The sequence below is a fragment of the Melanerpes formicivorus genome, unplaced genomic scaffold, assembly GCF_026170545.1.
Source record: "Melanerpes formicivorus ecotype bairdi unplaced genomic scaffold, bMelFor1.0.p_v2 SCAF_19, whole genome shotgun sequence".
NCBI classification, from domain to species: domain Eukaryota; kingdom Metazoa; phylum Chordata; class Aves; order Piciformes; family Picidae; genus Melanerpes; species Melanerpes formicivorus.
Window position 1 is genome coordinate 678,917 of NW_027142371.1, and position 27,725 is coordinate 706,641.

Below are 27,725 nucleotides of genomic sequence, written 5' to 3' on the forward strand. Positions count from 1 at the left end.
CCGCGGCCGCTCCCGGTGCCCGCTCCGGTTGGCGGGTCGCGGCCGTCCCGGCTCCAAGATGGCGCAGGCGATCTTCGAGGCGCTGGAAGGTAACGGGGCCGCCGCACCCAGCCCATCCGGGCCGTGCCGGGCCGACAGCGGGGATGCGCCTTTCCTCGCCCTCCCTTAAGCCCCGGCTCCGCCGCTCCGTGCCGCCGCCGGGCGGGATAAGGGGCCGCGGCGGGGCCGCCCCGCAGAGGCCTGGCGCGGCGCGGGGGGCTTCCGGCAGGGCGGGGGCCGGGGCCGCGCCTCTCTCCCCTGCCACTCCACACCCCCACCCCCGCGGCGGCGCGCACCGGCGCGGCCCCGGGGCAAGCAGGCGGCGCGAACGGCGGGGGCGGGGCGGGACGGGACCGCTCCGGGCATCCCCTGCTGCCGCTCCGGGGCTCGGCGCGCTGCCCTCGGTTCCCTGGGCCATCCCTGGCACCTGCCGGTACCCTGGGCCTGTGCCATCCTCCTCCTTTGCGACAGGGCGTCCCCGCAGTGCTCCACGCACCGGGCAGCCCCCGTTAGCCTCGTGCCCGGTGCGCCCCATCCCCTCCCCGTCCCCGTCGCAGCCCGTGATCTCCCAGCCCCTGTCCCCGGTGCGCTGCCCTCGCCCTCTCTTCTGTGCCCCTTAAACGCGATGAACAGCCCCCAGGGCACCCCCACCCCTCACCCTGTGCCCAGCGCGCTGGGACATGCGGCTCCATCCTGGGTCCCTCATCTCCCCGTGCCCGGGGCTCCGGCTGCCGGCACCGCCGCTGCGCCCCGGGGATGGGCACGCCGGGGCGGCTGCTGTGGGTGCCGGGGGTCTGTGTTCTCCGGCAGAAGCGGGGCAGTGCCTGGCTCCTGCCCCTTGTGCGGAGCAGCCAGTCCTGCTCACGTGTGGCGCTGAGCGCTGGGACTCCGTGTCACAGGCAGGTGCCCCCGGCAGCGACTTCTGCTCTCTGCTCAGCCCCAGTGAGACCAACAGCCGGAGTGTTGTGTTCGCTTCTGGGCTCCCCGGTTCAAGAGGGACAGGCAGCTACTGGAGGGAGTCCAAGGGAGGCTGTGAGGATGAAGAAGGGACTGGAACAGCTGTGTGATGAGGAAGGGCTGAGAGGCCTGGGGCTGTTTGGTCTAGAGGAGAGAAGGCTGAGAGGGGTCTGTATAAATACATACAAATGTGGCTGCCAGGAGGATGGAGCCAGGCTCTTTGCAGTGCTGCCCAGTGATAGGACAAGGGGCAATGGATGTAAACTCAGCCACAGGAAATTCCTTCTCAACATGAGAAAAACAGAGGTACTGTGAGGGTGCTGGAGCAGGCTGCACAGAGAGCTTGTGGAGTGGTTTTCTCTGGAGACTTTCAAGACCCATCTGGATGTGTTCCTGGGTGACCTGCCCTGGGTGACCCTGCTTTGCAGGGGGCTTAGACTCAATGATCTCTGGAGGTCCTTCCCAACCCCAGTCATTCTGTGATTCTATGGATGTGCTAAGCTGTGGCAGCCTGACCTGTGCTGAGGGTCAGCCCATTAGGAGACAAACTATTTCACAAGGCATTTGTTCCCTAAACTGGATTACCCGTGATTTCCCTTCATGTGGGAGGATGCTGCTGGCTGGGAGGGAGGCCCTGCATGGGGACATCACCCTGTGCTTTGCAGACAGCACCTGTGAGGGCAGCAGTGGGAAAAGAGCAGAGAAGAAATGTTCCTCTCTGTTCTGTCAGGTCAGTTGCCTTTGAGGAGAGGCTGAGGGAGCTGGGGTTGTTGAGCCTGGGGAAGAGGAGGCTCAGGGGAGACCTTCTTGCTCTCTCCAACTCCCTGAATGGAGGTTGTAGCCAGGTGGGGGTTGGTCTCTTCTGCCAGGCAGCCAGCACCAGAACAAGAGGACACACTCTCAAGCTGTGCCAGGGGAGGTTTAGGCTGGAGGTGAAGGGAAGTTGCAGTAAGGTGGGGGTCAAGTTCTTCTCCCAGGCAACTTTTGACAAGATGAGAGGGCATGGGCTGAATCTGTGCCAGGGGAGGTTTAGGTTGGGTGTTGGGAAGCACTTCCTCATGGAAAGGGCAATCAGACACTGGGATGTGCTGCCCAGGGAGGTGGTGGAGCCACCATCCCTGAAGGTGTTTAAGGGAAGCTTGGACGTGGCCCTTAGTGCCATGGTCTGGTTGATGTGGTGGTGTTGGGCCAGGTCATCTCAGAGTTCTCTTCCAGCCTCAAGAATTCTGTGATTCTGTGAGATCAAAAATTTGAGCCAAATGAAAGGGGGGGGGAGGGTGATTTTTGTTTGTTTTGTTTTGAAGCTCACAGCTTTTAGCAGCTGAGCTCTTTTGGTTTGTTTCTCGATTGGGTTCCCACGTCCATGGTGATTTGGCAGGTGTGTGTGGTGCTGAGAGCAGCCAAGGGGCAGAAGTGTCCTGTCCCTGTCACTAAAGCAAGCTGGTCAGGAAAAAAGACTCAGAACTCAGGGCTTGAGGGGAAAGCTGCACCTGGGCAGTCTTGTTCCATCTCTAGCTGGGAGAAGTCTGAAAGGGACAAGCACAAATCAGTAGTGCTGTAGCTTCCCCACGTAGCCTTGCTTTGGTCAGGCTCTGGGGAAAGGCTGGAGAGAGGAGAGGGCTTGTGTTTCAGGTTTCATGGCTATGAAGAACACCTTGCAGACTGCTGCTGGCTGGAATGGGTGCAGGATCAAGCCAAAGCTTTCTCCTGGAGCCTGTGGATGGCTGTGAATGGCATCTGTGTGACCAAGTGACTCTGCCTGGATTACTGGACTGGGGGATTTCCCTCTGTGGTAGTGCTGTGTTGAGACACTGCTGGGACTCGTGGACACCTGTGGGAGCTGCTGAATGGATGAAGTGCAGCCTGTTTGTTGAAGAGCAGTTGGATGCTCCATCCCTGGAAGTGTTCAAGGCCGAGCTGGATGGAACTTTGAGCACCCTGGTCTAGTGGAAGGTGTCCCTGCCTGTGGAACTAGCTGATCTTTGAGGTCCCTCCTATCCCAGAGCATGCTGTGGTTCTATGCTCTTTCTGTTGTCCAGGGCCACTTGTCTCCAGCAGAAGGCTGAACACAACACTGACAATATTGCTGCATCACTGTTGCCTGTCTTCAGGTCTTGGCTTCTCCTTAGGCTAGCAGGGTTGAGGCAGTCATCTGCTTTTATTACATGGAAGATCTGGCTGTGTGCCAGAAGAAAACCCAACTGTCCAGTGCCAGGCACTTCAGGGGTGGAATTCTTGATGCAAACTCTGCTTGAGACACTTCACCTGGATTTTTTTTGCTCCCTCTTTTAACTTTCTTATCCTGGTAGCTTCCTCCTGCTGATGAAGGACTGCTCCATTTCACTCCCTTGGTTTGATGTACCAACAGGAACCTGCAGCACAGCCCCTGCAGTTGCCCAGGAGGTTCTTTGTCCAACAGGAGGTGTGTTTTAAAGCAGGGCTTGTGTGGATGCCAGAAGATCCACCCAGGACTGCTCCAGTGGTGTTCTGCTGGTGAGGCTGTCCTGCAGGGCTGGTGACAGCTCTCTGGCCAAGCACAGGCTTGCAGAACTGGACCTGCAGCGTGGCTCTGCCTCCCTGGGGTGTGTGTGAAAAGGCTGCTTTCAGGGCAGTGTGTCAGGTAGGGTGATCTCCTGCCTCCCAGTAGCTGCTGGTGCCTTCTGCTCCCCAGCAGCTAGAGAACAGTGCTGTCCTGGGGATGCTGGTCGATGGTAGGCTGAACATGAGCCTGTAGTGTGCCCAGGCAGCCAGGAGGGCCAATGGCATCCTGGCCTGCATCAGGAGCAGTGTGGCCAGCAGGAGCAGGGAGGTCATTCTGCCCCTGTATACTGCACTGGTTAGGCCACACCTTGAGTCCTGTGTCCAGTTCTGGGCCCCTCAGTTTAGGAAGGAGGTTGACTTGCTGGAACGTGTCCAGAGAAGGGCAACAAAGTTGGTGAGGGGCTTGGAGCACAGCCCTGTGAGGAGAGGCTGAGGGAGCTGGGGTTGCTTAGCCTGGAGAAGAGGAGGCTCAGGGGTGACCTTATTGCCCTCTCCAACTCCCTGAAGGGAGGTTGTAGCCAGGCAGAGGTTGGTCTCTTCTGCCAGGCAGCCAGCACCAGAACAAGAGGACACAGTCTCAGGCTGAGCCAGGGGAGGTTCAGGCTGGAGGTGAGGAGGAAGTTGTACACAGAGAGAGTGATTGCCCATTGGAATGTGCTGCCTGGGGAGGTGGTGGAGTCACCATCACTGGAGGTGTTCAGGAGGAGACTTGATGGGGTGCTTGGTGCCATGGGTTAGTTGATTAGGCGGTGTTGGATGATAGGTTGGACTCGATGATCTTGGAGGTCTCTTCCAACCTGGTCTATTCTATGTGCGGTGTCTGCAGCTTCCTCTTGGTGACAGGGATTGACAGTGGTGTTCACAGAGCCTTGAGTGCACCTTGCTTCACACTGGAGATGCAGAGATCATCCAGTCCAAGCTCCCTGCCAAAGCAGGGTCACCTGGGGCAGCTCACACAGGAACACATCCAGATGGGGCTTCAAAGTCTCAAGGGAAGGAGACTCTACAACCTCTCTGGACAGCCTGCTCCCGGGCTCCAGTACCCTTAGAGTGAAGTTTTTCCTCAACACTTGGGAGTGTTGGGTTAATGGTTGGGCTCAATGACCTTAAAGGTCCTTTCCAGTTTCTGTAATAAATATTTCTAGAACTATTTAGAACTCTGACATGATTTTAAAAGAATCCAGAATAAATGATTCTGTGAGTGGAAATGAGAGAGAGCAGCTGGCAGCTCTTGCTGGAGGGAAACCCTTGGAGGAGCACAGTCCTGGCAGTAGGTGCAGCCATGGTCTTGCTCTCCTGGGTGTCCCAGGGTGGCAGCTGGTGGCTGAGCAGGTCCTCCCAAAGCATCTCTCTCAGGAACACCCACACTTCTTATTTCCTTCTTAAAAGCTGGATCTGAATCCTGCTGGGGACAGAGTGGTTGGAGAGCAGCCAGGCAGAAAGGGCCCTGGGGGTCCTGGCTGACAGCAGCTGAACAGGAGCCAGCAGTGTGCCCAGGTGGCCAAGAAGGCCAAGGGCACCCTGGCCTGCATCAGGAACAGTGTGACCAGCAGGAGCAGGGAAGTCATTCTGCCCTGTGCTCAGCACTGCTTAGGCCACACCTTGAGTCCTGTGTCCAGTTCTGGGCTCCCCAGTTTAAGAAGGACATTGAGAGACTTGAATGTGTGCAGAGAAGGGCAACGAGGCTTGGGGAGGGGTCTGGAGCACAGCCCTGTGAGGAGAGGCTGAGGGAGCTGGGGTTGCTTAGCCTGGAGAAGAGGAGACTCAGAGGAGACCTTCTTGCTCTCTCCAACTCCCTGAAGGGAGGTTGTAGCCAGGTGGGGGTTGGTCTCTTCTCCCAGGCAGCCAGCACCAGAACAAGAGGACACAGTCTCAAGCTGTGCCAGGGGAGGTTTAGGCTGGAGGAGAAAGTTCTTCCCAGCAAGAGAGATTGGCCATTGGGATGTGCTGCCCAGGGAGGTGGTGGAGTCCCCATCCCTGGAGGTGTTCAAGAGGGGATTGGATGAGGCACTTGCTGCCATGGTTTAGTTGTCAGGAAGTGTTGGGTGACAGGTTGGACTTGATGATCTCTGAGGTCTTTTCCAACCTCATTGATTCTATGATTCTATTCTATGATTCTAGCCCTGTGTCTGATCTGCTCTGGGAATGCTGGCCCTGGAAACAGGGAGGCATTTCTGGACTGGTGCTGAGTGGAGCTGCTGCACATCAAGGGTTTTGCCTTCACCCTCCTCAGGGCTTGTCTGGGCTGTGTCACTGTCACAGGCACATCCACCCAGGCTGCTAACCCATCTGGCCTGTGAGATCCCACATGTCTCCTCCTTCTGTTCAGTGGTGAGGAGGCTGAAAGGGGATCTTATTAATATCTGAGGGGTGGGTGTGAAGATGAAGGTGCCAGTCTCTGTTCAGTGGTGCTCAATAGTAGGACAAGAGGCAATGGACACAAACTGGAATCCAGGAGGTTCCACTTCAACATGAGGAGAAACTACCTTGCTATGAGGGTGCTGGAGCCCTGAGGCAGGCTGCCCAGAGAGGTTGTGGTGTGTCCTTCTCTGGAGACTTTCAAGACCCATCTGGATGTGTTCCTGTGTGACCTGCCCTGGGTGATCCTGCTTTGGCAGGGCCATAGGACAGGATGATCTCCAGAGGTCCCCTCCAAACCCTAACATCTTGTGGTTCTGGGATTCCCTGCTCTTTGTAAGCATCCTTCCTCTCTACACCAAATGCCCCAAACCAAGGTCTCTTTTGGCTTTCCTTCTCCTCCTTCCCTTTCCTTCCTGTGTCACAGCATGAGGTGTGAGGTGTGGAGGGGGGTGGGAAGGTGAGCACGGCTCTGGGAGAAGCCAGCAGCAGGTGGCGAGCGACTGGTGAGTGAGCTGCTGGTGTCCAGCCGTGCTCCCCGTGCCATCCATGCTTGTGTCTCCTTGCAGGAATGGACAATCAGACCGTGCTGGCTGTGCAGTCCTTACTGGATGGGCAGGGAGGTGTGACAGACCCATCTGCTCAGAATGTCAACTCCTCCAGCGCCATCCAGTCCATGGGTGAGTGCTGGGAGCGCTGGGAGGGACAGAGGAGGGCCAGGAGGGCTGCAGATCTCTTCCCACAGCCTGCATTTGCCACTCTGGCAGCAGCTAGCTGCCAGTGCTGTGAGCCCTGAGCAGAAGGGGTGCAGCAAGAAAAGTGTGGCCAGAAGGTCGATTCTCCTCACCCTCTGCTCTGCTCTGGTGAGGACACATCTGGAATATTGTGTCCAGTTCTGGGTTCCCCAGTTCAAGAGGGTCAGGGAGTTGCTGGAGAGGGCACAGCAGAGGGCTACAAAGATGCTGAGGGGAAGGGAACATCTCTCTGATGAGGAAAGACTGAGAGGATTGGGGCTGTTTAGTCTGGGAAAGAGCAGCCTGAGGGGGGAATCTCACTGGTGCTGATCAATACTTCTAGGGTGGGTGTCAGGAGGATGGGTCCAGGCTTTTGTCAGTGGTGCCCAGTGACAGGACAAGGAGTAATGGGCACAGAGTTGACCATAAGAATTTCCATCTAAACAGGGGGAGGAACTTCTTGAATTTAAGGGTAACAGAGCCCTGGAGCAGGCTGCCCAGAGAGGTGGTGGAGTCTCCATCGCTGGAGACATTCCAGACCTGCCTGGATGTGCTCCTGTGTGACCTTCTCTAGGTGAACCTTCCTTGGAAGCAGTGCTGGGCTTGAGCTCCAGATGTCCTTTCCAACCCCTACTATTCTGTGATTCTGCTAAAGGGGCAGTGCCCAAGCAAGCAGAGATGGAGACAGTCATGACCATGAACTTGCCCATGTGTTCCCAGCCAAGGCATGAAGGGGGACAGCAGCAGCTCTGCCTGCCACTCCTGCTGGTCACCGTTCACACTTGCCATGTAATGAGCCATTCCTTATCCCATGGGCACCTGCAACTGCTCCAGTCATGGAGTGGGACTGAATGTGGGAGCTGGGCACTTCTGTGCCCATCAACACTCACAGGGCTTGACTAGGACTTTCTGGGTAGATGCTGAGTTATCCCCTGGAGGAGTTGCAGCCTGTGTCCCCAAAAGCGTCCTGCTTCAGGCAGAGACGCAAACAGGAGGCAGGGCCCTGGGAGCCTGACTGGGCTGAGCTCAGAAAGGTCTGTGCTGGTGTGGTTTGCCAGTGCTGCAGATCTCATCTAGGATATGGTAACTGGGTTGTCCCTTTTTCTGCTTCTAACATCAAGCAGAGGCACCAGAGACCAGCAGTCTGGTGGCAGGATGGCTTTCAGACCCAAGCTGCCATTAACTCTGTCCCTGGCTCCAAGTTAGTTCTCTTCCTTTAGGCAACCTGAGACATAATATCTGCCTTGGCTGGCATAACACAGGGGCTTGTCAAGAAGCTGTTTTGTGTGAGAGCAGATGTGCTACAGCAGCAAGGCTGGGTTGGTTGGTCATGTCTGTGGGATGAGAAGACAGACAAAAAGGAGTCAGTTTGTCCCAGGTAGGTCTTGTATATAGGAGCAGGGCTGAGGTGGACTCAGTTGTATCAGATGGCTTTAAGGAGTGCTTGGGACTGGGCAGGAGGGACAGTTTGGGCCTTGCAGCTGATACCTGATGATGATGTCCTTGAGGTGCTAAGCTCCAGAAGGTGTCTGTTTTCCTGCAGCTGTGGTGGTTGGGTGCAGCACTGGGGAATGCAGAGGGAAGCCTGGAGCACTGCTCCCGTCTCTTTCCTTGCAGATGATGAAGATGTGTTCCTCTGTGGGAAGTGCAAGAAGCAGTTCAACTCCCTGCCTGCCTTCATGATGCACAAGAGAGAGCAGTGCCAGGGCAACGCTCCTTCCCTCTCCACAGTCTCCCTGGCCACCAACAGTGTGTACAGCCCCTCCATCACCGCAGGGCAGCCGGCTCCCAGCGCCAGCCGCCAGGTACTGGGCCGCAGGCAGAGTCTCTGCTGCACTCTTGCCATGCTTTTGGGAGTGGGGGGGCACCTCTGGGTGATGCTTTCAGATCCAGTGGTGCCCCATGACTGACCTCTGTTTTAGGAGGCTCACTTGTGGTCCTGTTGGCTTTTGACCTTGTGGGTAAAGCTGCCTGGTCCTCTGCAGCAAGGGCTCCTCCAGCATGACTGTCTGACAGCCTTTTTTAAGGGCAAGGAGGGGTTTCTTGTTGTGTCTGTGCTACAGCCAGACCTTGGCTGTACCCCAGAGCTCCAGTGGCACAGCCTGGCAGGCTGACCTCATGCCTGGAGGCTTTTGCTGTCCCCTGGGCTGAAGAGGAGGGCAATGTCTGGAAGCTTCATCCCTCCTTTGGTTTCCTGCAAGTAAGCCCATATGCCATGGTATGACAAGTGCTAAGGGAATGTCCTCTCTGGAGTGACTCCTTCCCAGCTGACTTCTCAGGAGCAAGCCCTTTGTGCATGAAATGCACTGTGCCTGCAGCTGTGGTGGTTTCCAAAGTGCTTTCAGACCAGGTTAACGTAGTGCCAGCGGATGCTGCTGCTCAGGGCTGCAAACTTGAGGTGTTTCCACCCAGAACATGAGGACAGCCTCCCTCCCTCCCTTCCTGTAACCTAACTTCAGTCTGAAGAGATGAGCTAGACCTTCAGCATCTGCAGCCAGAGCAGTCTCCCTCAGCTCTCCACTTTCCCTACCTGAGGGGGAAAAAAACCAGGAAAGGCCAGAGCTAGTCCCTGGCCAGTTTGTCCTGCAGATCATGTTCACTATCCCCTCCTTTAAATTGCAGTCAGTGGCCACTTCCCAAGCCACTGCCACAGTTTTCACCTCCTTCTCTGAAGAGCACTTTTGGAGCAACCTTGTTGTTAGGGCTAGAAACTACCATGGCCTCAGCACCTAGGCAGTTTCTAGCTGTAGGTAATTCCTGTGGCTCCTCTGCTGAGCAGAGGCTGTGAGAGAGGCTGAGTGTCTGAGGCCCAGGCAATTGCAGTGTCATTGGCTTTTGCTCTTTGTTTTGTCCCCTTGCTGGTGCTTGTCCTGGGCAACAGTGCTTCCTCTTTTTTTTTTCCCCCCTTCAGCAAATTTCTACATACATAGCTGTGCCCCCATCCCCTCTGATCCAGACCCTGGTGCAGGGGAACATCTTGGTGAGTGATGAGGTGCTGATGTCAGCCATGTCTGCTTTCACATCCTTGGACCAGCCCATGCCCAGCGTGCAGCCCCCGACGCAGGTAAGGGACACACATGGGGCCAGGGAGTCCTGCTGCATGGGGCTGTGCTTGGCCAGCAGGAGAGTCCTCTTGGCTGGATCAGACTCCAGAGACTGGCTTCAACACTGAATCCTGGGCACCCTCCCAGTTTGCCAGGCTTGGGGAGGACAGATGGGCAGAGTCCAATGGGATAGCATTTAACAAGTCCAAGTGCCAAGTGCTGCACTCTGACCACAGCAACCCCATGCAGTGCTACAGGCTGGGGTCAGAGTGGCTGAGAGCAGCCAGGCAGAGAGGGACCTGGGGGTGCTGGTTGATGGTAGGCTGAACATGAGCCTGCAGTGTGCCCAGGCAGCCAAGAAGGCCAATGGCATCCTGGCCTGAATCAGGAAGAGTGTGGCCAGCAGGAGCAGGGAGGTCATTCTGCCCCTGTACACTGCACTGGTCAGGCCTGAGTCCTGAGGCCTTGAGTCCTGTGTCCAGTTCTGGGCCCCTCAGTTTAGGAAAGATGTTGAGATTTTGGAAGGTGTTCAGAGAAGGGCAAGAAAGCTGGGGAGGGGTCTGGAGCACAGCCCTGTGAGGAGAGGCTGAGGGAGCTGGGGTTGCTTAGCCTACAGAAGAGGAGGTTCGGGGAGACCTTCTTGCTCTCTCCAACTCCCTGAAGGGAGGTTGTAGCCAGGTGGGGGTTGGTCTCTTCTCCCAGTCAAGCAGCACCAGAACAAGAGGACACAGTCTCAAGCTGTGCCAGGGGAGGTTTAGGCTGGAGGTTAGGAAGAAATTCTACAGAGAGAGAGTGATTGGCCATTGGAATGTGCTGCCCAGGGAGGTGGTGGAGTCCCCATCACTGCTGGCAGGTGATGGCAAGTCTCTGGAAGGCAGCCCAGCCTGCCCCAGCCGTGTGACCACACAGGGTCACTGTTTTGCAGCTGCTGAGTTGAGTGGGGGTGTAGGAAAGTGTGTGAGGGAACAGCCCAGCCCCAGCTCACACTGCTGCATGGTTAACACCTTGTCTGTCTCTCCTCTTCGGGTTTCAGAGCAGCCTGAGCATGCACCCCGGGGCTGGTTACCTCTCCCAGCCGCCCCCGCCGCCGCCTCCCCCGCCGCCGCCCCCTCCTCAGCCTCCGCCGCCTCCCCCGCCGAGCATGGGGGGCCCTGGGCAGCCCAGCGTGGGGGGCAGTGGCGTGGTGGAAGTGTACAACGCTCCTGCTGCCATGGCAGCCAGCGGCGCCGTGGAGATCCAGACGCTGGGCATGCAGCCCTACCCGCCCATGGAGGTACGGCCGGGCCGGGGCAGGGGGCGGGGTGGCTGCTGTGCCGCTGCTAGCCAGCAAGGCCTGGAGCAACGGGGAGGGGCAGCCTGGGGGGATGTGCTGGGAAAGCAGCTCTGGGATGAAGGACCTGGGGGTGCTGGTGGGCAGCAAGTTCAGTGTGAGCCAGCAGCGTGCCCTTGTGGCCAAGAATGTCAATGGAATCCTGGGGTGCAGTCGGAGGAGTGTGGCCAGCAGCCCAAGGGAGGTTCTTATCCTCCTCTCTCTCCTCTAGTGAGGCCACGTCTGGAGTGTTGTGTCCAGTTCTGGGCTCCCCAGTTCAAGAGAGACAGGGAACGACTGGAGAGAGTCCTGTGGAGGCTACAAAGCTGCTGAGGGGCCTGGAGCAGCTCTGTGAGGAGGAAAGACTGAGAACCCTGGGACTGGTGGCTCCTTCAGGGTGTTTCTTTGCTGTCCTCTTCCTGCTGTAATAGCTGCTGGATGCTTTGTAATGTTCAGCAGGAGAATTTCATGTTGTGCTGGTGTAGGCTGCCAGGCAGAAAAGGACCTGGGGGTGCTGGTGGGCAGCTGTATGAACATGATCCAGCAGTGTACCCAGGTAGCCAAGAAGGCCAACAGCATCTTGGCCTGGATCAGCAATGGTGTGGCCAGCAGGAGCAGGGCAGGCATTGTCCTCCTGTACTCGGCACTGGTGAGGCCACACCTTGAGTACTGGGTCCAGTTTTAGGTCCTCCACTCGAAGAAGGACATTGAGGGTCTGGAGCAGGTCCAGAGAAGGGCAACTGAGCTGGGGAAGGGTCTGGAGAACAGGGCTGGGCAGGAACAGCTGAGGGAGCTGGGGTTTAGTCTGGAGAAGAGGAGGCTGAGGGGAGCTCTCTACAGCCCCCTGAAAGGGGCTTGCAGTGAAGTGGGGGTTGGGCTCTTCTCCCTAGTTTCAGGTGATAGAAGGAGAACAAATGGCCTGAAATTGTGCCAAGAGAGGGTTAGGTTGGAGATGAGGAGAAATCTCTTTGCTGCAAGAGTGGTCAGGGACTGGCACAGGCTGCCCAGGGGGGTGGTGGAGTCTCCATCCCTGGAGGTGTTGAAGAAAGCTGTGGCCATAGTGCTTGGGGATGTGGTTTGCTGGCCGTGGTGGGGTTGGGGTGATGGCTGGGCTGGATGATCTCAGAAGCCTGTTCCAACCAAACAATTCCATGCAGCTTTAGTTACAGACATTTGATCCAGGGTGGCAGGAGGCAGCCACACTGCTGGCCTGGAGTGGGAGGTGGTGCTGGGCACGGAGGTGAGGGCACAGTGTAGCAAAGCTGCTTCCACTGACCAGCTGCACCCTTGCAGGTACCAAGCCAGTGTGTGGAAAGCCCTGTGTACACTTCTCCTCCTGTCTACAGCCCTGGGAAGCAGGGCTTCAAGTCAGAGAGCACTGGCACTGCCACCCCTTTGAACAGTGCAGGAGGGGGCACCGTGGTTGGCTTCGATGCCGCCTCCGCTGCCAAAAGCCGGCGCTGCAAAACGGAGAGCGGGCTGCAGGAAGGTGAGTGCCCCACTGCACTGCCACTGCACTGCCACTGCACTGCCACTGCACTGGCTCCTGGGCCACTGTGCTGTGGAGCATTGAGCCATGGGCTGTGCAGGCCCTTAGGGGTGGCACTGGCTGGGTGTGCAGCTCTGGAGAGGAGCTCGGTGCCCTCGTGAAGCTCTCAGGAGTGCTTCTCGTCTGGCCCCTCTGAGAGCGTGTGAAGGGAGTGTCACTGAGCTGCTGCATGGGCAAGCCTCTGCTGAGTCTGCAGCCACATGCTGCTTGGCTCACACCCGAGGTGGGGAGGTCCTGCAAAGTCAGGTGTTGGAGCTGGGGCTGGTTTAACCCAAGGAAGACTGCCCAGCCAAGGCTGTGGGGCTGGATGTGTCCTGGCCTCCAAGACTCCCTCCTCAGGGGCTCAGCAGACCCATCCTAGCCACATGTTTCAGTGCCTGTGAAGAAAACCTCCCAGCTGAGGCAGGACAGGGATGTGCCCCATTCCAGGATGGAGGTGTGGCAGATCCAGCCCAGTGCTGGTGTGATGCAAACACTTTCTGAGTGACAGGGGTGGAAGAAAGCCACAGTGGCCTTCCTCCACAGGCAGGCTGGGCCTCTGGAGTTACAACCATACAGATGCTAGGGGTTAACCTTGTTTCCTGAGGTGTCAGTGACTGTGCAGGCTGCAGCACTAGCCCAGAGTTTCCTGGAGCAGCCCAGAGATCTGCTGCTTTCCATTGGTTTCTCACAGCAGAGAGGAGGTGTGACTGATCCTCTGGATGGGAGCACCATGCCATGAGCTGTGGCTGAGGCCTGGCCTTGGGGAGTTCCCAGGAGAGAGGCAGAACCAGGGCCCTTCCTCTCACTAATGCTGTGTGGTTCCCAGTGCCAAACATGCCTTCAAAGGAGGTCCTTTGCAGCACAGCTGGAGGAATCCCTGGAGAGGTTAATGTCTGAAGGGGATGTCCTGCCCCCTCCACTGCTGCTCTCCTCAGTACCTCTAGAGTTGGCTCAGCCTACATTAAACAAGTTTGTGCCCATAACCTCTCCCCAGTCTGGCCAGGCAGATCTTACCCTGTCAGAAGTCCTTCCTTGTTGCTCCTGAATAGACATGCCTTGGGATGAGGGGCTTGTGCTTCAGGATCTCATTCCTGGCTGTGCTCTTGCTCTTTCAGGCAAACCCAAGTCCCCCAAGCTGAAATGTACTTACTGTGACAAGGCCTTCACCAAGAACTTTGATCTGCAGCAGCACATCAGAAGGTAAGGGGCAGAGCAGAGTGGCTGGGGTGGAGGTGGGCACAGCAGAGTGGCTGGGGTGGAGGTGGGCACAGCTCCCCCAGGGAAAGTAGACACAGAATCTGTGCTGCACTGGGAGGTGATCCTTCATCCCTTGCACTGGGAGGTGATCTTTCATGCCCCTCCCTCTTCCTCTCCCGTCCCCCTCTTCCTCTCCCGTCCCCCTCTTCAGCAAGAGGCAGTTAAAGACTCCAAAGTTTCTCCCAACAGAGTGTACCAGACTCAAGTTCAAGTTTCAAGAGAAGGAACAAGTGGGCATTGTGCTCCCTTTCCCAGACTAGATTCCTCACATGTGCTGCTCTATTTGTTTGAGTCCCCTCTTGCTCCAGGGGTAAAAGGGGCTGCAAGCTGAAAGGGAAATGTGCAGGGTTTATAGGGAAGAAAAAGCTGAGGAAGTGATGGGGTGTCCAAGGCACCTGGACAATCATAGAACCAACCAGGCTGGAAAAGACCTCAGATCAGGTCCAACCTCTTACCTAGTACCTAACACCTCCTGACAGCTAAACCCAGTGCCACATCCAAGCCTTTTCCGAACACCTCCAGGGGTGGTGACTCCACCACCTCCCTGGGCAGCACATTCCACTGGAAGCTAATGTGCTGCTGTAGAGCTCTCTTCTTCTCCTGCTTCTCCTCATCATCCCCAGACCAGGAGTGTTTGCTCTGTGCACCAGACCTGTCACCCCAGGCCTCTCCTAGCCCACTTGCTCCACTTCATCACATCTCAGAGCCCTCCTTTGGCTGGGCCAGGTGCTGATCTGCCAAGCAGAGCCCTGCAGGGCAGCCACCTCCCCAGAGTCCGTGCCTGGGGGCTGCCTCTTGCCTCTGCTGGGCTGCTGATGTGGTGCCTTCTGCCTCCAGTCACACAGGTGAGAAGCCCTTCCAGTGCATCGTGTGCGGGCGAGCCTTCGCCCAGAAGTCCAACGTGAAGAAGCACATGCAGACACACAAAGTGTGGCCCCCAGGCCTGGGCTGCACCATCTCCCGCAACTCCATCACCCTGCAGGTCATGGCCTTGAATCCCAACCAGCCAGAGGATGAGGAGCACACAGGTTTGCTGCCTGGGGGTGCTGTGGGCATGGGCTTAGAGCGGTGGAGTCTGCATGTCCCTGCACCCCCAGCCAGGGAGGGAGGGGAAATGGGGGCTGTGTGCTGCTGTCTGCATGCCTCCTGTGGGCTTTGGCAGCACACACCAGAGGCTTGAGTCATGTCTGCTCCACTCCAGCTGGCAGGAATGGCAGACAGGGTGAGGTGTCCTCCTCCATCTTACTCCCTGCAGATGCAGTTTGGGCACTGCTTGTGCCACCTAGGCAGGCCCAGCGGAGGTTTAGTGCAGGCTTGTTTGCAGTGTGCAATCATTGAGGCAGAGAAGAGCTGCTGGATGCCCTTCCTGCTGGTGGCCTTGGTCCTGGTAGGAGGGGAGGGAGTGCAGTGACAATGTCACATCTAGGACAAGGCCCCACTGGAGCTGCCCTCTGCAGACATCACAGACTGTGAGCTGCTGATTGGACCTTACCTCTTGTCTCCTGCCAGAGATGTGAGCAGCTCTGGTTCTGGTTCACTGGTGGAGGGCTGCTCTGCTCCACAGAGCACAGTTATGTCCCTGAGAAAGAGAATGGTGTGATGATAAGAAGCTGGAGTAGTTGGAGCCCTGAATGATCTATAGACAAAGGTAAAGCTGCCCTGTAGGGAGGGAGATCTGTCTGACCTAAAGAGTCTGACTTTGAAAGGAAGGAAGAGTCTGGAGCCAGAGCCAGGCCTGCTGTGTCTCAGCAGAGCAGCTCTCAGAGCTATCTCATGGCAGGCTGTGACTTTCTCTCTCCCCTTCTCCAGATTTGACTCAGCAGCCCTCAAGGAACCCAGCACCACCACCCCAAGACTTGAGCCCCTTGGAAGAGAGCGAGGCAGGCAAACTGGAAACCAAGCAGGTGGTGCTGATCGACAGCTCCTACCAGTGCCAGTTCTGCCCCAGCAAATTCAACACCTATTTCCAGCTCAAATCACACATGACACAGCACAAGAACGAGCAGGTAGGGACAGAGGGTGCCCTGTGTTGCTGACAAGATTGGGATGGGCTTCACATAGTGCACTGGCTGCAGGGTCTGTCTTCTGCAGAGCTGCCAGTGCTTCCAGTGCAGCTCAGCTCTCTGCTTGGCTGAGTTGCAGCTGTGTGCTCTGGGTGGCTTTGAAAAGCTCTGCTGCTGCCCCTCTGCTAAGTGAGAAGTCTGCTGAGCAGGTTTGGGTGGCTGTCTTAGAAATAATAAAAAGCTCAAAGCCAGCATTTCCTGGTTTAGTTTTACTTTGTGGTTGCATTTGTGATAGCATCACAGGGATCTCAGAGTCTGTAAATCTTTGGTGGAGGAGAAGCTCACCAGGAGCTCTCAGTGTGCACTTGCAGCCCAGAAAACCAATCAGATCCTGGGCTGCATCAGGAGAAGTGTGGCCAGCAGGGCAAGGGAGGTGATTCTCCCCCTCTGCTCAGCTCTGGTGAGACCCCACCTGGAGTACTGCCTCCAGTTCTGGAGCCCCTATTCCAAGAGGGATCTGGAGGTGCTGGAAGGTGTCCAGAGAAGGGCCAGGAGGATGATCAGAGGGCTGGAGCACCTCTCCTATGAGGACAGACTGAAGGATTTGGGGCTGTTCAGTCTGGAGAAGAGAAGGCTCCCAGGTGACCTCATTGTGGCCTTCCAGGATCTGAAGGGGGCTACAGGAAGGCTGGGGAAGGACTGCTCAGGATCTCAGGCAGTGATAGGACTAGGGGGAATGGAATGAAGCTGGAGGTGGGGAGATTCAGGCTGGAGGTGAGGAGGAAGTTCTTCCCCATGAGAATGGTGAAGCCCTGGAATGGGTTGTCCAGGGAGGTGGTTGGGGCCCTGTCCCTGGAGGTGTTTAAGCCCAGGCTGGCTGAGGCTGTGGCCAGGCTGATCTAGTGTGGGGTGTCCCTGCCCATGGCAGGGAGGTTGGAACTAGATGATCCTTGTGGTCCCTTCCAAGCCTGAATGATACTATGATACTACTATGAAATGAAGAGGCAAAGTCTGAAGTTTCCAGTGTAGGGGGCAGCTCTCAGGTCATGGGACAGTCACTGCTGGGGTGTTGTGGTCTCACCCACTCGAGGGGTTTCAGGTTTTCTCCCCCTTTCCTTTCTTAGGGAGTGCCCTGACCATCTGTGTTTGCAGAGCTTTCAGCTCCTGGCAGGTTCTGCCATTGTCTTCCCCTGAAGCTGTCAGCATGTTGATGCTGAGGTGCTCAGCACTGTTCTTTGAAGACCCTTCCTCTGAGGAGGGCAGCAGAGGGAGGGGATGTTTTACCACCAGGTTGTGTAAGGGCAGGGCTGGGTTTCACCACTGAGCCCTGAGTGAGCTCTTCTATGGCTGTGGGCACGGTGGGGTGCTCTGGGAAGCACGGTGCTGCTTTATTGCTAACTGCTGTCTGAGCTGTCAGCTCATGGCTTGGACCACTACACTCTGAACTGGGTTAGGAACTGGCTGGAGGCTGAGCCCAGAGAGTGGTGGTGAATGGTGCCACAGCCAGCTGGCAGCCAGTCACCAGTGGCGTCCCCCAGGGATCAGTGCTGGGCCCCATCCTCTTTAACATCTTCATTGATGATCTGGATGAGGGCATTGAGTCAGTCAGCAGCAAATGTGCAGATGACAGCAAGTTAAGAGCAGATGTTGGTCAGTTAGAGGGTAGAAAGGCTCTGCAGAGGGACCTCGACCGACTGGACAGATGGGCAGAGTCCAATGGGATGGCATTCAACAAGTCCAAGTGCCAGGGGCTGCACTTTGGCCACAGCAACCCCATGCAGAGCTACAGGCTGGGGTCAGAGTGGCTGAGAGCTGCCAAACAGAGAGGGATCTGGGGGTGCTGATCGACAGCCGCCTGAACATGAGCCAGCAGTGTGCCCAGGTGGCCAAGAGGGCCAAGGGCATCCTGGCCTGCATTAGGAAGAGTGTGGCCAGCAGGAGCAGGGAAGTCATTGTGCCCCTGGACTCTGCATTGGTTAGGCCACACCTTGAGTCCTGTGTCCAGTTCTGGGCCCCTCATTTTAAGAAGGACATTGAGAGACCTGAAGGTGTCCAGAGAAGGGCAACAAGGCTGGGGAGAGGCCTTGAGCACAGCCCTGTGAGGAGAGGCTGAGGGAGCTGGGGTTGCTCAGCCTGGAGAAGAGGAGGCTCAGGGGTGACCTCATTGCCCTCTACAACTATCTGAAAGGTGGTTGTAGCCAGGAAGGGGTTGGTCTCTTCTCCCAGGCAACCAGCCCCAGAACAAGAGGACACAGTCCCAAGCTGTGCCAGGGGAGGTTTAGACTCGAGGTGAGGAGAAAGTTCTTCACCGAGCGAGTCGTTCATCATTGGGATGTGCTGCCCAGGGAGGTGGTGGAGTCATCGTCCCTGGAGGTGTTCAAGAGGGGATTGGATGTGGCACTTGGTGCCATGGTCTAGTCATGAGGTCTGTGGTGATAGGTTGGACTCAATGATCCTCGAGGTCTCTTCCAACCTTAGTGATACTGTGATACATCAGCTCAGCTCTGTCCCAGCAGGAGGGGCAGTGGTCCCTTTCCGTAGATGAGCCAGTGGCAAGGATTTCCAAAACAGAAGGCCACTGTTGGCAGAGGATTTTTCCCTCTTGCCATGCTGTGCCACTCCAGTTGCTCTTCCTTCCTCTCCAAGGTGTACAAGTGTGTGGTGAAGACCTGTGCTCAGACCTTCCAGAAGCTGGAGTCATTCCTTGAGCACATCAAGAGCCACCAGGAGGAGCTGAGCTACCGTTGCCACCTCTGCAGCAAGGATTTCCCCTCCCTGTACGAGCTGGGTGTCCACCAGTACTCCCACAGCCTGCTGCCCCAGCACAGCCCCAAGAAGGACGTGGCCATGTACAAGTACAGTAGCAATGGGTGCTCACAAGGCCTGTGGGAGTGAGGGGGTGCAGAGGGTCTTTGGCTGAGTGGTGGGGACATCAGAGGGGGCTGCACGGTGAGTGCTCTTTTGGCCACCCAGGTGGAAAATAGAGGCCACTCTGCCAGGCTGCTGGGGCCAAGCACTTGGAACACAAGGAGCCTCTTGGGAAAAGAGGGATCTTCCCAAGGCTGGGATCAGCTACTCACCACTGCAAGACCTCTTAGCACCAGTCAGGAATGAGATGGCCACAGCTGAACCTGCACTGGGCTGGGCCTGAGACCCAGGAAAGCCACATTCCCAGGCTGTTTTCTGGGAGTCTTAAACAGCTGCAGGAATGGATGTGTGGGCTGGAGAAGCTGTGCCCAAAAGAACTTTCTGTACCTTTGCTGTGCAAGTGTCTACCTGAGAAAGCCATTCTGCTGGTGCAGAGGGAAATGAGTGAAGTAGATGAAGAGGGAAGTGAAGTAGCTGAGAAGTTCCACAAAGAGCTTCTATAGAGGAGGAGTAGGAAGCCCAGAAGACAATGAGGCCACTTAGGAGCTTCATGGAATAAGTCTTTGCTACTTCTTGCATGAATTCTAGTTCTCCTTGTATGGTGGAACTCCATCCTACAGCTTGCTGGTGGGGCTCTTTGAGAGCAGAGCCCTGCTTACATCTTGAAGAAAGCTCAGACTGACCAGAGGAAAAGGGTTTCAGAACAGACAGCTGGTGTGGGTGCCTCTGTGCTCACAGCTGGTGGTGCATGCCCCCATGGCCCTTTAGCAGTCAGCTTTGGCAGAGGTCTTCAACAGAAATACTGCCAGGATGTGTGAGATCAGCTGAACTGGATGGAGAAGGCCCAGGTAGTGGCATGAGTTAAAGCTTTGTTTCATGCTGGAGAGCCCAGGTGGAAGGATGTCACTCTCTGGCTGCCCCAGCCATGGGTAACTGCTGTTACACTCTGACCCTGCTCCCAGCTCCTTCACTGGGAGCTGCTCTCTCTGTGCAGTGAAGATGGGAGGAGGTGTTCCAAGTAAGGGGAAGTCATTACTTAGGGCTTGTCTGCATGAGGAGACACTTTGCTCTTGCTGCAGGAGAGACATCGAGGTGCTGGAGCAGGTTCAGAGGAGAACACCGCTGGTGAAGGGTCTAGAGAGAGGCAGCTGAGGGAACTGGGGTTGTTCAACCTGGAGAAAAGGAGGCTGAGGGGAGACCTTCTGGCTCTCTACAACTCTCTGAAAGGTCAGAGCCAGGTGGGCTTGGTCTCCTCTCCCCAGTAACAAGTGACAGGACAAGAGAAAATGTCCTCAAAGCCTGGCACAGGCTGCCCAGGGAGGTGGTTCTGCCCCATCCCTGGAGGTGTTTCAAAGAGGCAGAGCTGTGGTGCTGAGGGCCATGGTTTGGCACCAGCCTTGGTAGGGTTAGAGAATGGTTAGACTGGATGACTTCAGAGGTGTTTTGCAGCCAAAATGGTTCTGTGGTTCTCTGAACACATGAGCACGTGCTGAGCTCTGGGTGCTGCCATGGGAGTCTGTGTGGAAGAGCAGGAGCAATTGAAAGGCTTCTGCAGCTAGTTTTGCAGCATCTCTCCCTCTGAAGGACGCAGGCTGAGTGTGGCCTGGCTCTGTGGGTTGCTGAGGTTTGGGAGCACCTGGGTGGTGGTGGCAGTATCTGTACCAACCTGAGCCTGTCAGAAATCATCCTGGGAGGTGGCTGGTGAACGTGCTGGGCAGTGCTGCCCGTGGTGTGGGACTTGCTGGCCACAGCCTTGCTTTCAGGCCGTGTCCTTTCTCTCTGCACTCAGGTGTGTGAAGTGTGTCAACAAATACTCCACCCCAGAGGCCCTGGAGCACCATCTTCAGACAGCCACACACAACTTCCCCTGCCCTCACTGCCAGAAGGTGAGTGGGAGACTGCTGTGGAGCTTCTTCCTGGACATTTAGCTAGGACTCTTAATGGGGGCAGGAACCTGCTCCCCCCTCTCCCCCCCCTCTCCCCCCCTCTCCCCCCCCTCTCCCCCCCTCTCCCCCCCCTCTCCCCCCCTCTCCCCCCCCTCTCCCCCCCTCTCCCCCCCCTCTCCCCCCCTCTCCCCCCCTCTCCCCCCCTCTCCCCCCCCCCTCCCCCCCTCTTCCCCTCCTCTCCCCTCCATGTCTGGCTGCCTTTGCAGGTGTTCCCCTGCGAGCGGTACCTGCGGCGCCACATCCCCACGCACGGAGGGGGCAGCAAGTTCAAGTGCCAGGTCTGCAAGAAGTTCTTCCGCCGGGAGCACTACCTCAAGCTGCACGCCCACATCCACTCGGGTATGGCTGCCCCTGCTGCCCCTGCCCTGCCCTGCCTCTTGGCCTGCTAAGCAAAGTCAGAGCTGACTCTAGGAGTTGGAAGAAATAGAATAGAATAAGAATAGAATTAACCAGGTTGGAAAAGACCTTTGAGATCATCCAGTCCAATCTATCACCCAACACCACCTGATCAACTAAAGCATGGCACCCAGCACCCCATCCAGTCTCTTCCTAAACACCTCCAGGGATGGGGACTCAACACCTCCCTGGGCAGCACATTCCAATGGCCAATCTCTCTTGCTGGGAAGAATTTCGTCCTAACATCCAGCCTAAACCTCCCCTGGCACAGCTTGAGATTGTGTCCTCTTGTTCTGATGCTGCTTGCCTGGGAGAAGAGACCAACGCCCACTAAGCTACAACCTCCCTTCAGGGAGTTGGAGAGAGCAAGAAGGTCTCCCCTGAGCCTTCTCTTCTCCAGGCTAAGCAACCCCAGCTCCCTCAGCCTCTCCTCACAGGGCTGTGCTCCAGAACCCTCCCCAGCTTTGTTGCCCTTCTCTGGACACCTTCCAGCATCTCAACATCTTTCCTAAACTGAGGAGCCCAGAGCTGGGCACAAGACTCAAGGTGTGGCCTGACCAGTGCTGAGCACAGGGCAGGATGACTTCCCTGCTCCTGCTGGCCACACTGTTCCTGATGCAGGCCAGGATGCCCTTGGCCTTTTTGGCCACCTGGGCACATTGTTGGCTCCTGTTCAGCTGCTATTAACCAGGACCCCCAGGTCCCTTTCTGCCTGGCTGCTCTCAGCCACTCTGCCCCCAGCCTGTAGCACAATCCCTGAGTTAGTGACAGAGGTCCAGGAGATTGTGGAATGGTTTGGGTTGGAAAGGACCTTCAAGATTATCTCGTTCCCACCCCCCTGCCATGGGCAGGGACACCTTCCACCAGCCCAGGTTACTCAGGGCCTCATCCAACCTGGCCTTGAACACCTCCAGGGAGGGGGCATCCACAACCTCCCTGGGCAACCTGTGCCAGTGTCTCCCCACCCTCACGGGGAGGAATTTCTTCCTTATGTCTAATCTAAACCAAGTTCTTCCAGCTTGAAGCTGTTTCCCCTTGTCCTGTCACTCCAGGCCTTTGTCAGAAGTTCCTCCCCAGCTCTCCTGCAGCTCCCTTCAAATCCTGGAAGGCTGCTCTAAGGTCTCCCTGGAGCCTTCTCTTCTCCAGGCTGAACAGCCCCAACTCTCTCAGCCTGTCTTCATGGGGAAGGTGCTCCAGCCCTTAGATGGTCCTTGTGGCCTCCTCTGGATCCACTCTAACAATTCCTTGTCATTCTCATGTTGTAGGCTCCAGAGCTGGACATAGGACTCCAGGTGGGGTGTCAGCAGAGTGGAGCAGAGGGGTAGAATCCCCTGCCTGCCCTTGCTGCCCACACTGCTGGGGCTCAGCCCAGGACATGGCTGGCCCTGGGCTGGCAGCATTCAGTGCTGGCTCATGTTGAGCTTCTCATCACCCAGCACCCCCAAGTCCTTCTCCTCATCACTGCTCTCCATCCATTCTCCACTCAGCCAGTATCTGTGCTTGGCATTGTCCTGACCCAGCTGCAGGACCTTGGACTTGGCTTTGCTGAACTTCCTGAGGTTGTGATGGGCTCACCTCTCCAGCCTGTCCAGGTCCCTCTGGATGGATCCCTTCCCTCCAGTGTATCAACTGCACCACACAGCTTACTGAGGGTGCCTTTACCCCACTGTCCATGTCACTGACAAAGATGTTAAAGAAAGTTGGTCCCAACATTGACCTCTTAGGAGCAACACTCATCACTGCTCTCCACTTAGACACTGAGCTGTTGACCATCACTCTGACTGCAACCATCCAGCCAATTCCTTTTCAAAACCTTTATAAATGGTTTTGGTTTGGCTTCATGCCCAGAACTGCACCATCTGGAGTGGGACAGAGGTGGCCTCCCCAGTGCCTGTGGTTGCAGAAGGTGTGAAAGCTGGCCTGGAGAGCAGGAGCAGCGTGGGTGGTGTGGATTGTATCCATCCATTTACCTGGGCTGGGTAGGGAAGCTGGGGGGAGTCTGGGTGCAGAGTGGCCCAGCTGCCACATGAGACAGCCCTGTGGTAACTGGGCCAGGCCTGTGTGTGTGACTGGACTCTTGGTGACTCTTGTTGTCTTTCTCCAGGGGAGAAGCCCTTCAAGTGCTCGGTGTGTGAGGCAGCTTTCAACCGCAAGGACAAGCTGAAGCGCCACATGCTGATCCACGAGCCCTTCAAGAAATACAAATGCCCCTTCTCGTATGTAGCCTGGCTCCAGCTTGGTGGCATGTCCCAGTGGGTCTGGCATGGCCTTTGGGATGGAAGAAATGTCCCTGGGGGTACTGGTCAATAGTAGCTGAACATGAGCCAGCAGTGTGCTCAGGTGGCCAAGAAGGCCAATGGCATCCTGGCCTGCATCAGGAACAGTGTGGCCAGCAGGAGCAGGGAGGTCATTCTGCCCCTGTACACTGCACTGGTTAGGCCACACCTTGAGTCCTGTGTCCAGTTCTGGGCCCCTCAGTTTAGGAAAGATGTTGACTTGCTGGAATGTGTCCAGAGAAGGGCAAGAAAGCTGGGGAGGGGTCTGGAGCACAGCCCTGTGAGGAGAGGCTGAGGGAGCTGGGGTTGCTTAGCCTGGAGAAGAGGAGGCTCAGGGGAGACCTTACTGCTGTCTACAACTCCCTGAAGGGAGGTTGTAGCCAGGTGGGGGGTGGTCTCTTCTCCGAGGCAACCAGCACCAGAACAAGAGGACACAGTCTCAAGCTGTGCCAGGGGAGGTTTAGGCTGGAGGTGAGGAGAAAGTTCTTCCCAGCAAGAGAGATTGGCCATTGGAATGTGCTGCCTAGGAAGGTGGTTGGAATCACCATCCCTGGAAGTGTTTAGGAAGAGCCTGTCTGGGGTGCTTGGTGCCATGGTTTAGTTGATCAGGTGGTGTTGGGTGGTAGGTTGGACTGGATGATCTCAAGGGTCTTTTCCAACCTGCTTAATTCTATTCTATTTCTGGGTACTTTAGGGTACATGTGTGGCATTTGCCAATTTGCTGCTTCTTGGGGAGGCAGGAATGCTGTGTGCTGTTGAACTGGGAGCCCAGAAGTCCCAGTTCTCTGTCACTGACTTCCTGTGGGACCACATCACTTCATCTCGGTCCACGGAGGCTCGGAGGGGCCTGCCTACATGAGAAGTTGCACTGGGAGCACTGGGACCAGGAGCACAGGGTTGCCTGAATGATGGGCCCTCCCCAGCTGCCATGTCTCAGAAAGCACTTGGCCACAGGAACTGATGTAGGAGCCAGAGAAAGCCAGGTTCAGCAGGTGCAGCCCACATCCATGGCACAGCCATGGGTTTTCTGAGATAGCCAAGACTTCTCCCTGCTCCAGCCACCTTGTAGAATCATTGAATCACTTTGGTTGGAAAAGACCTTTAAAATCCTCAAACCCAGTTACTCTCTAGTGAGGCTGCTGCTAAACCATGGCCCTCAGCACCACATCTCTGCCTCTTTGAAACACAGGGCTTTCAAATGTAGGGATGGGGATTCAACCACCTCCCTGGGCAGCCTGTGCCAGCGGCTGAGAAATCTGTCAGTGAAGAAGTTTCTTCTAATGTCCAACCTAAACCTGCCCTGGTGCAACTTGAGGCCATTTCCTCTTGTCCTCTCACTTGTTACCTGGGAGAAGAGGCTGGCCCACACCTGGCTCTAGCCTCCCCTCAGGGGAGTTACAGAGCAAGAAGTCTCCCTTCATCCTCCTTTTCTCCAGGCAGAACAACCCCAGTTCTCTCAGGTGCTGCTCAGCAGACCTGTAGCTCCTTCCAAAATACTTTTGTCTCCAGCTGGGATCTTGAACCTGCTGCTTTTAGCAGACAGACTGTGTGTAGTCTAGCAGAAGCCACATGTCCCAGCAGCAGCCTGTGTGTTTCTGGCCCCTCTCCAGAAGGGCTGAAGTAGTCTTGCTAAGAAGGATTGTGGATCTCTTTCTGGTTCAGGATGTGTTCATAGGTGGTTCCTCGGCTGGTTCAGGCTGCTCACCAGCATGTGTTGTCCTTGCAGAAGCCACACAGGCTGCAATAAGGAGTTCAACAGGCCTGACAAGCTGAAGGCTCACATCCTGTCCCACTCGGGTAAGTGCAGCTCTGCCTGGGCTGCTGCTCCTGCAGCTTGGGAGCAAAGGGGCTGGGAGTGCTGTTTGAGGTCCTTTCCAACCTGAGTGATACTGTGATACTGTGCTGTGCAGCTGCAGGAGCACGTAGAAGGAGCAAGCCTGAGGAACAGGAGACAGCAAACTGTAAAAGGGCTTCTGCTTTATACCCCCATGAGTGCAGGATGATCCTGACAGCTGCTTTCCCTCCTCTCAGCCAACACAGCCACAGTCTAGTTTGCTGTGCCAGGATGTTCCACCCCATGGCACAGTGTTTCCCACATAGAGGCCTCAGTTCTTAATGCTTCTTAATTCCAGGCTCTTTGCCTCTGCTGCAGGCCTAAGTGAGCTGTGGCTGAGCTGTGGGCTGTTTGCTAGGGCAGTTTCAATCTGTAGGCAGAGCTGGATGTGTTTGCTGTCAAATGAATATCCAGAGAGCTCTGCCTGTTCCTCCCCCAAAGAATCTCACATTCAAGAGGAGATCTCATGGGATTTGATTCCTCTCTCCTTGTGCACCAAAATGATGCTCCCATTCCTAATAAAGGAAAAGAATCTGTTCCCTGGGGAATGTTCAGATTCTGGTTGCTGGGGGTAGAACTGAAAGTCTTTTTCTTGTGCCTGTGGTGTCCAAAGGCCTGCAGGGAGTGGTCAGATGGGGCTGTGCTGACAGTGCAGTGGATGATTTCAGGCTGTCCCATCCCCATACTTGGGAGAAAAACCAAAGTGCAACTTCCTGAACACAGAGATCCAAGGTGTAGCTGCTCAGCCTTTTCTTGCAGGTTTGCCTGGCACTATTCATTTGTTCATAGAATGGTTTGGGTTGGAAGGGACCTTCAACATCATCTAGTTCCAACACCCTTTCCATGGGCAAGGACACCTTTCCCTAGACCAGGTTGCTCAAGGCCTCATGTCTCTTTAGGGTTTTGGGTTGTTTTGCTTAGCAAGCTGGGGGCTTCTTGAGTGAGGAGGTGCCTGTTTGAGGTGTTCCTCAGGGAGTGAGTTCAGAGGAGGGTCACAAAGATGAGCCAAGGGCTGGAGCACCTCTGCTATGAGGACAGGCTGAGGGAGCTGGGGCTGTTCAGCCTGGAGAAGAGAAGACTCCGGGAGGACCTTAGAGCTGCCTTCCAATACCTGAAGGGATCCCACAGGAAGGCTGCAGAGGGACTTTTCATGAGGGTGTCTAGAGACAGGGCAAGGGGGAATGGTTTGAAGCTGAGGGAGAGCAGAGTTAGACTGGATCTCAGGAAGAAGTTCTTCAGTACAAGGGTGGTGAGACTCTGGAATGGGTTGTCCTCTCCCTGGGCCTGTTTAAGACCAGGTTGGATGAGGCCTTGAGCAACCTGGTCTAGTTGAGAGGTGTCCCTGCCCACAGCAGGGAGGTTGGAGTAGATGATCTCTGAGGTCCCTTCCAACCTGAGCCATTCTCTGTGTACCTCCTTGGAGGGGGAGGCATAGCTGTCCTGCACATCAGGCTGCAGACTTTTGCTGAAGGTCTGCAGGAGGCTGCAGGCTCTCTGACTGAGTGCTCTCTCTCTCTCTCTCCACTGCTCTGTGCAGGGATGAAGATCCACAAGTGCCAGTACTGCAACAAGTCCTTCAGCCGCCGTGCCCACATGGTGGAGCACCAGCGCTCGCACACCGGCAACTACAAGTACCGCTGCCCCACCTGCAGCAAGGGCTTCACCCGCCACAAGTACATGAAGGACCACAAGTGCCGGCTGGGCTCCCCCAAGGACAAGGACCTCAGGAAGCCCCAGAAGAAGCGGGTGGCGCGGGGGCGCAAGGCAGGCCTGGCCCTCCCCGGCCAGCTGGGGCTGGCGGAGCTGAAGGAGGCTGCCGCCGGGGGGAGCCCCCCCGAAGGGGCCCCCGGTAAAGAGCCCTTCCAGGAGTCGGATGCGGTCCTGTCCATCGTGGTGGGGGGGTCAGGAGCTGCCGACTCGGACCTCAGGCACCCCAACAGCATCACCTCCAACCTGGGCCTCGCTGAACTGCAGAGCCCCTCGGACGGCCCCTGCGCCATGCTGGCTGTCCCTGTGTACATCCAGAGCACGGAGTAGAGCCACTGTGTGGCTGAGGCTGGGGCTGGCGGAGCTCAGTGCCGAAGCGTATCCCAGTGGCAAAGACCAAAGCTCTTCTGGGGAGCTCAGATGGATATGGGAGAGAATGGCTTTTGTCTCCACTTGTTCTTCCCATCCTTGGGCAGAGGACTGCTTGGAAGGCCCCAGTGGCTACAAGGCACTGAAGAGAAAGGCTCTGTTATTTCTTGTCCCTCTGCGTTGCTGCTCAGCCCAGGGCAAGAAAGACTCAAGCTCCCTGAATCAGGGTAAGAAAAGGAGGGTGCAAACTTGCAACAGAGTTGCTGCAATCAGGTGGCTTTGCAAATCACAGCCTGTCCCATCTGTGGTTTTTCTGGCCTAAAAGCTGTATTGCCCAGTATTTGGGTGGCCTTTCCAAGAGCAAACAATCCTTCCTAGTGGAAGCAAGTTCATCCTGAGATCCTTTGGGAACACTGTTCAAAACCCCCTGATATAGACTCATCTCAGGTATCTTTCTTCTCTCTGTCTCTGTCAGTAGAAAGATCACCTTGTCTGTACTACATGTGTTATAAACACCATGGACCTCCTGTCCTGTGGGAGTGTAAGATGCCTCCTC

At 56.3% G+C, this 27,725-nt stretch overlaps 1 protein-coding gene across 1 annotated transcript; it reads left to right on the forward strand.

Annotated features, from left to right (window-relative positions):
• On the forward strand, positions 1-27,714 carry ZNF341 (zinc finger protein 341). The gene is made up of 15 exons (XM_068149748.1): positions 1-89; positions 6,465-6,575; positions 8,247-8,434; positions 9,541-9,693; positions 10,707-10,946; positions 12,276-12,471; positions 13,629-13,713; positions 14,608-14,798; positions 15,580-15,776; positions 18,420-18,628; positions 20,431-20,527; positions 20,794-20,926; positions 23,088-23,199; positions 24,986-25,056; positions 26,631-27,714. The coding sequence occupies exons 1-15, from the start codon at positions 59-61 to the stop codon at positions 27,128-27,130; spliced, it is 2,514 nt and encodes an 837-aa protein (XP_068005849.1). The 5' UTR covers positions 1-58; the 3' UTR covers positions 27,131-27,714.
• Positions 27,715-27,725: the final 11 nt, after the last annotated feature.

What these genes read in the sequence shown, in the direction of transcription:
- ZNF341 (XM_068149748.1), top strand. Translation starts at nt 59, where the DNA reads ATGGCGCAGGCGATCTTCGAGGCGCTGGAAG. An exon ending in CAGCGCCATCCAGTCCATGG is followed by an intron (nt 6,576 to 8,246) that starts GTGAGTGCTGGG and finishes CTTTCCTTGCAG; the next exon opens with ATGATGAAGATGTGTTCCTC. An exon ending in CCTGCCCTCACTGCCAGAAG is followed by an intron (nt 20,528 to 20,793) that starts GTGAGTGGGAGA and finishes CTGCCTTTGCAG; the next exon opens with GTGTTCCCCTGCGAGCGGTA.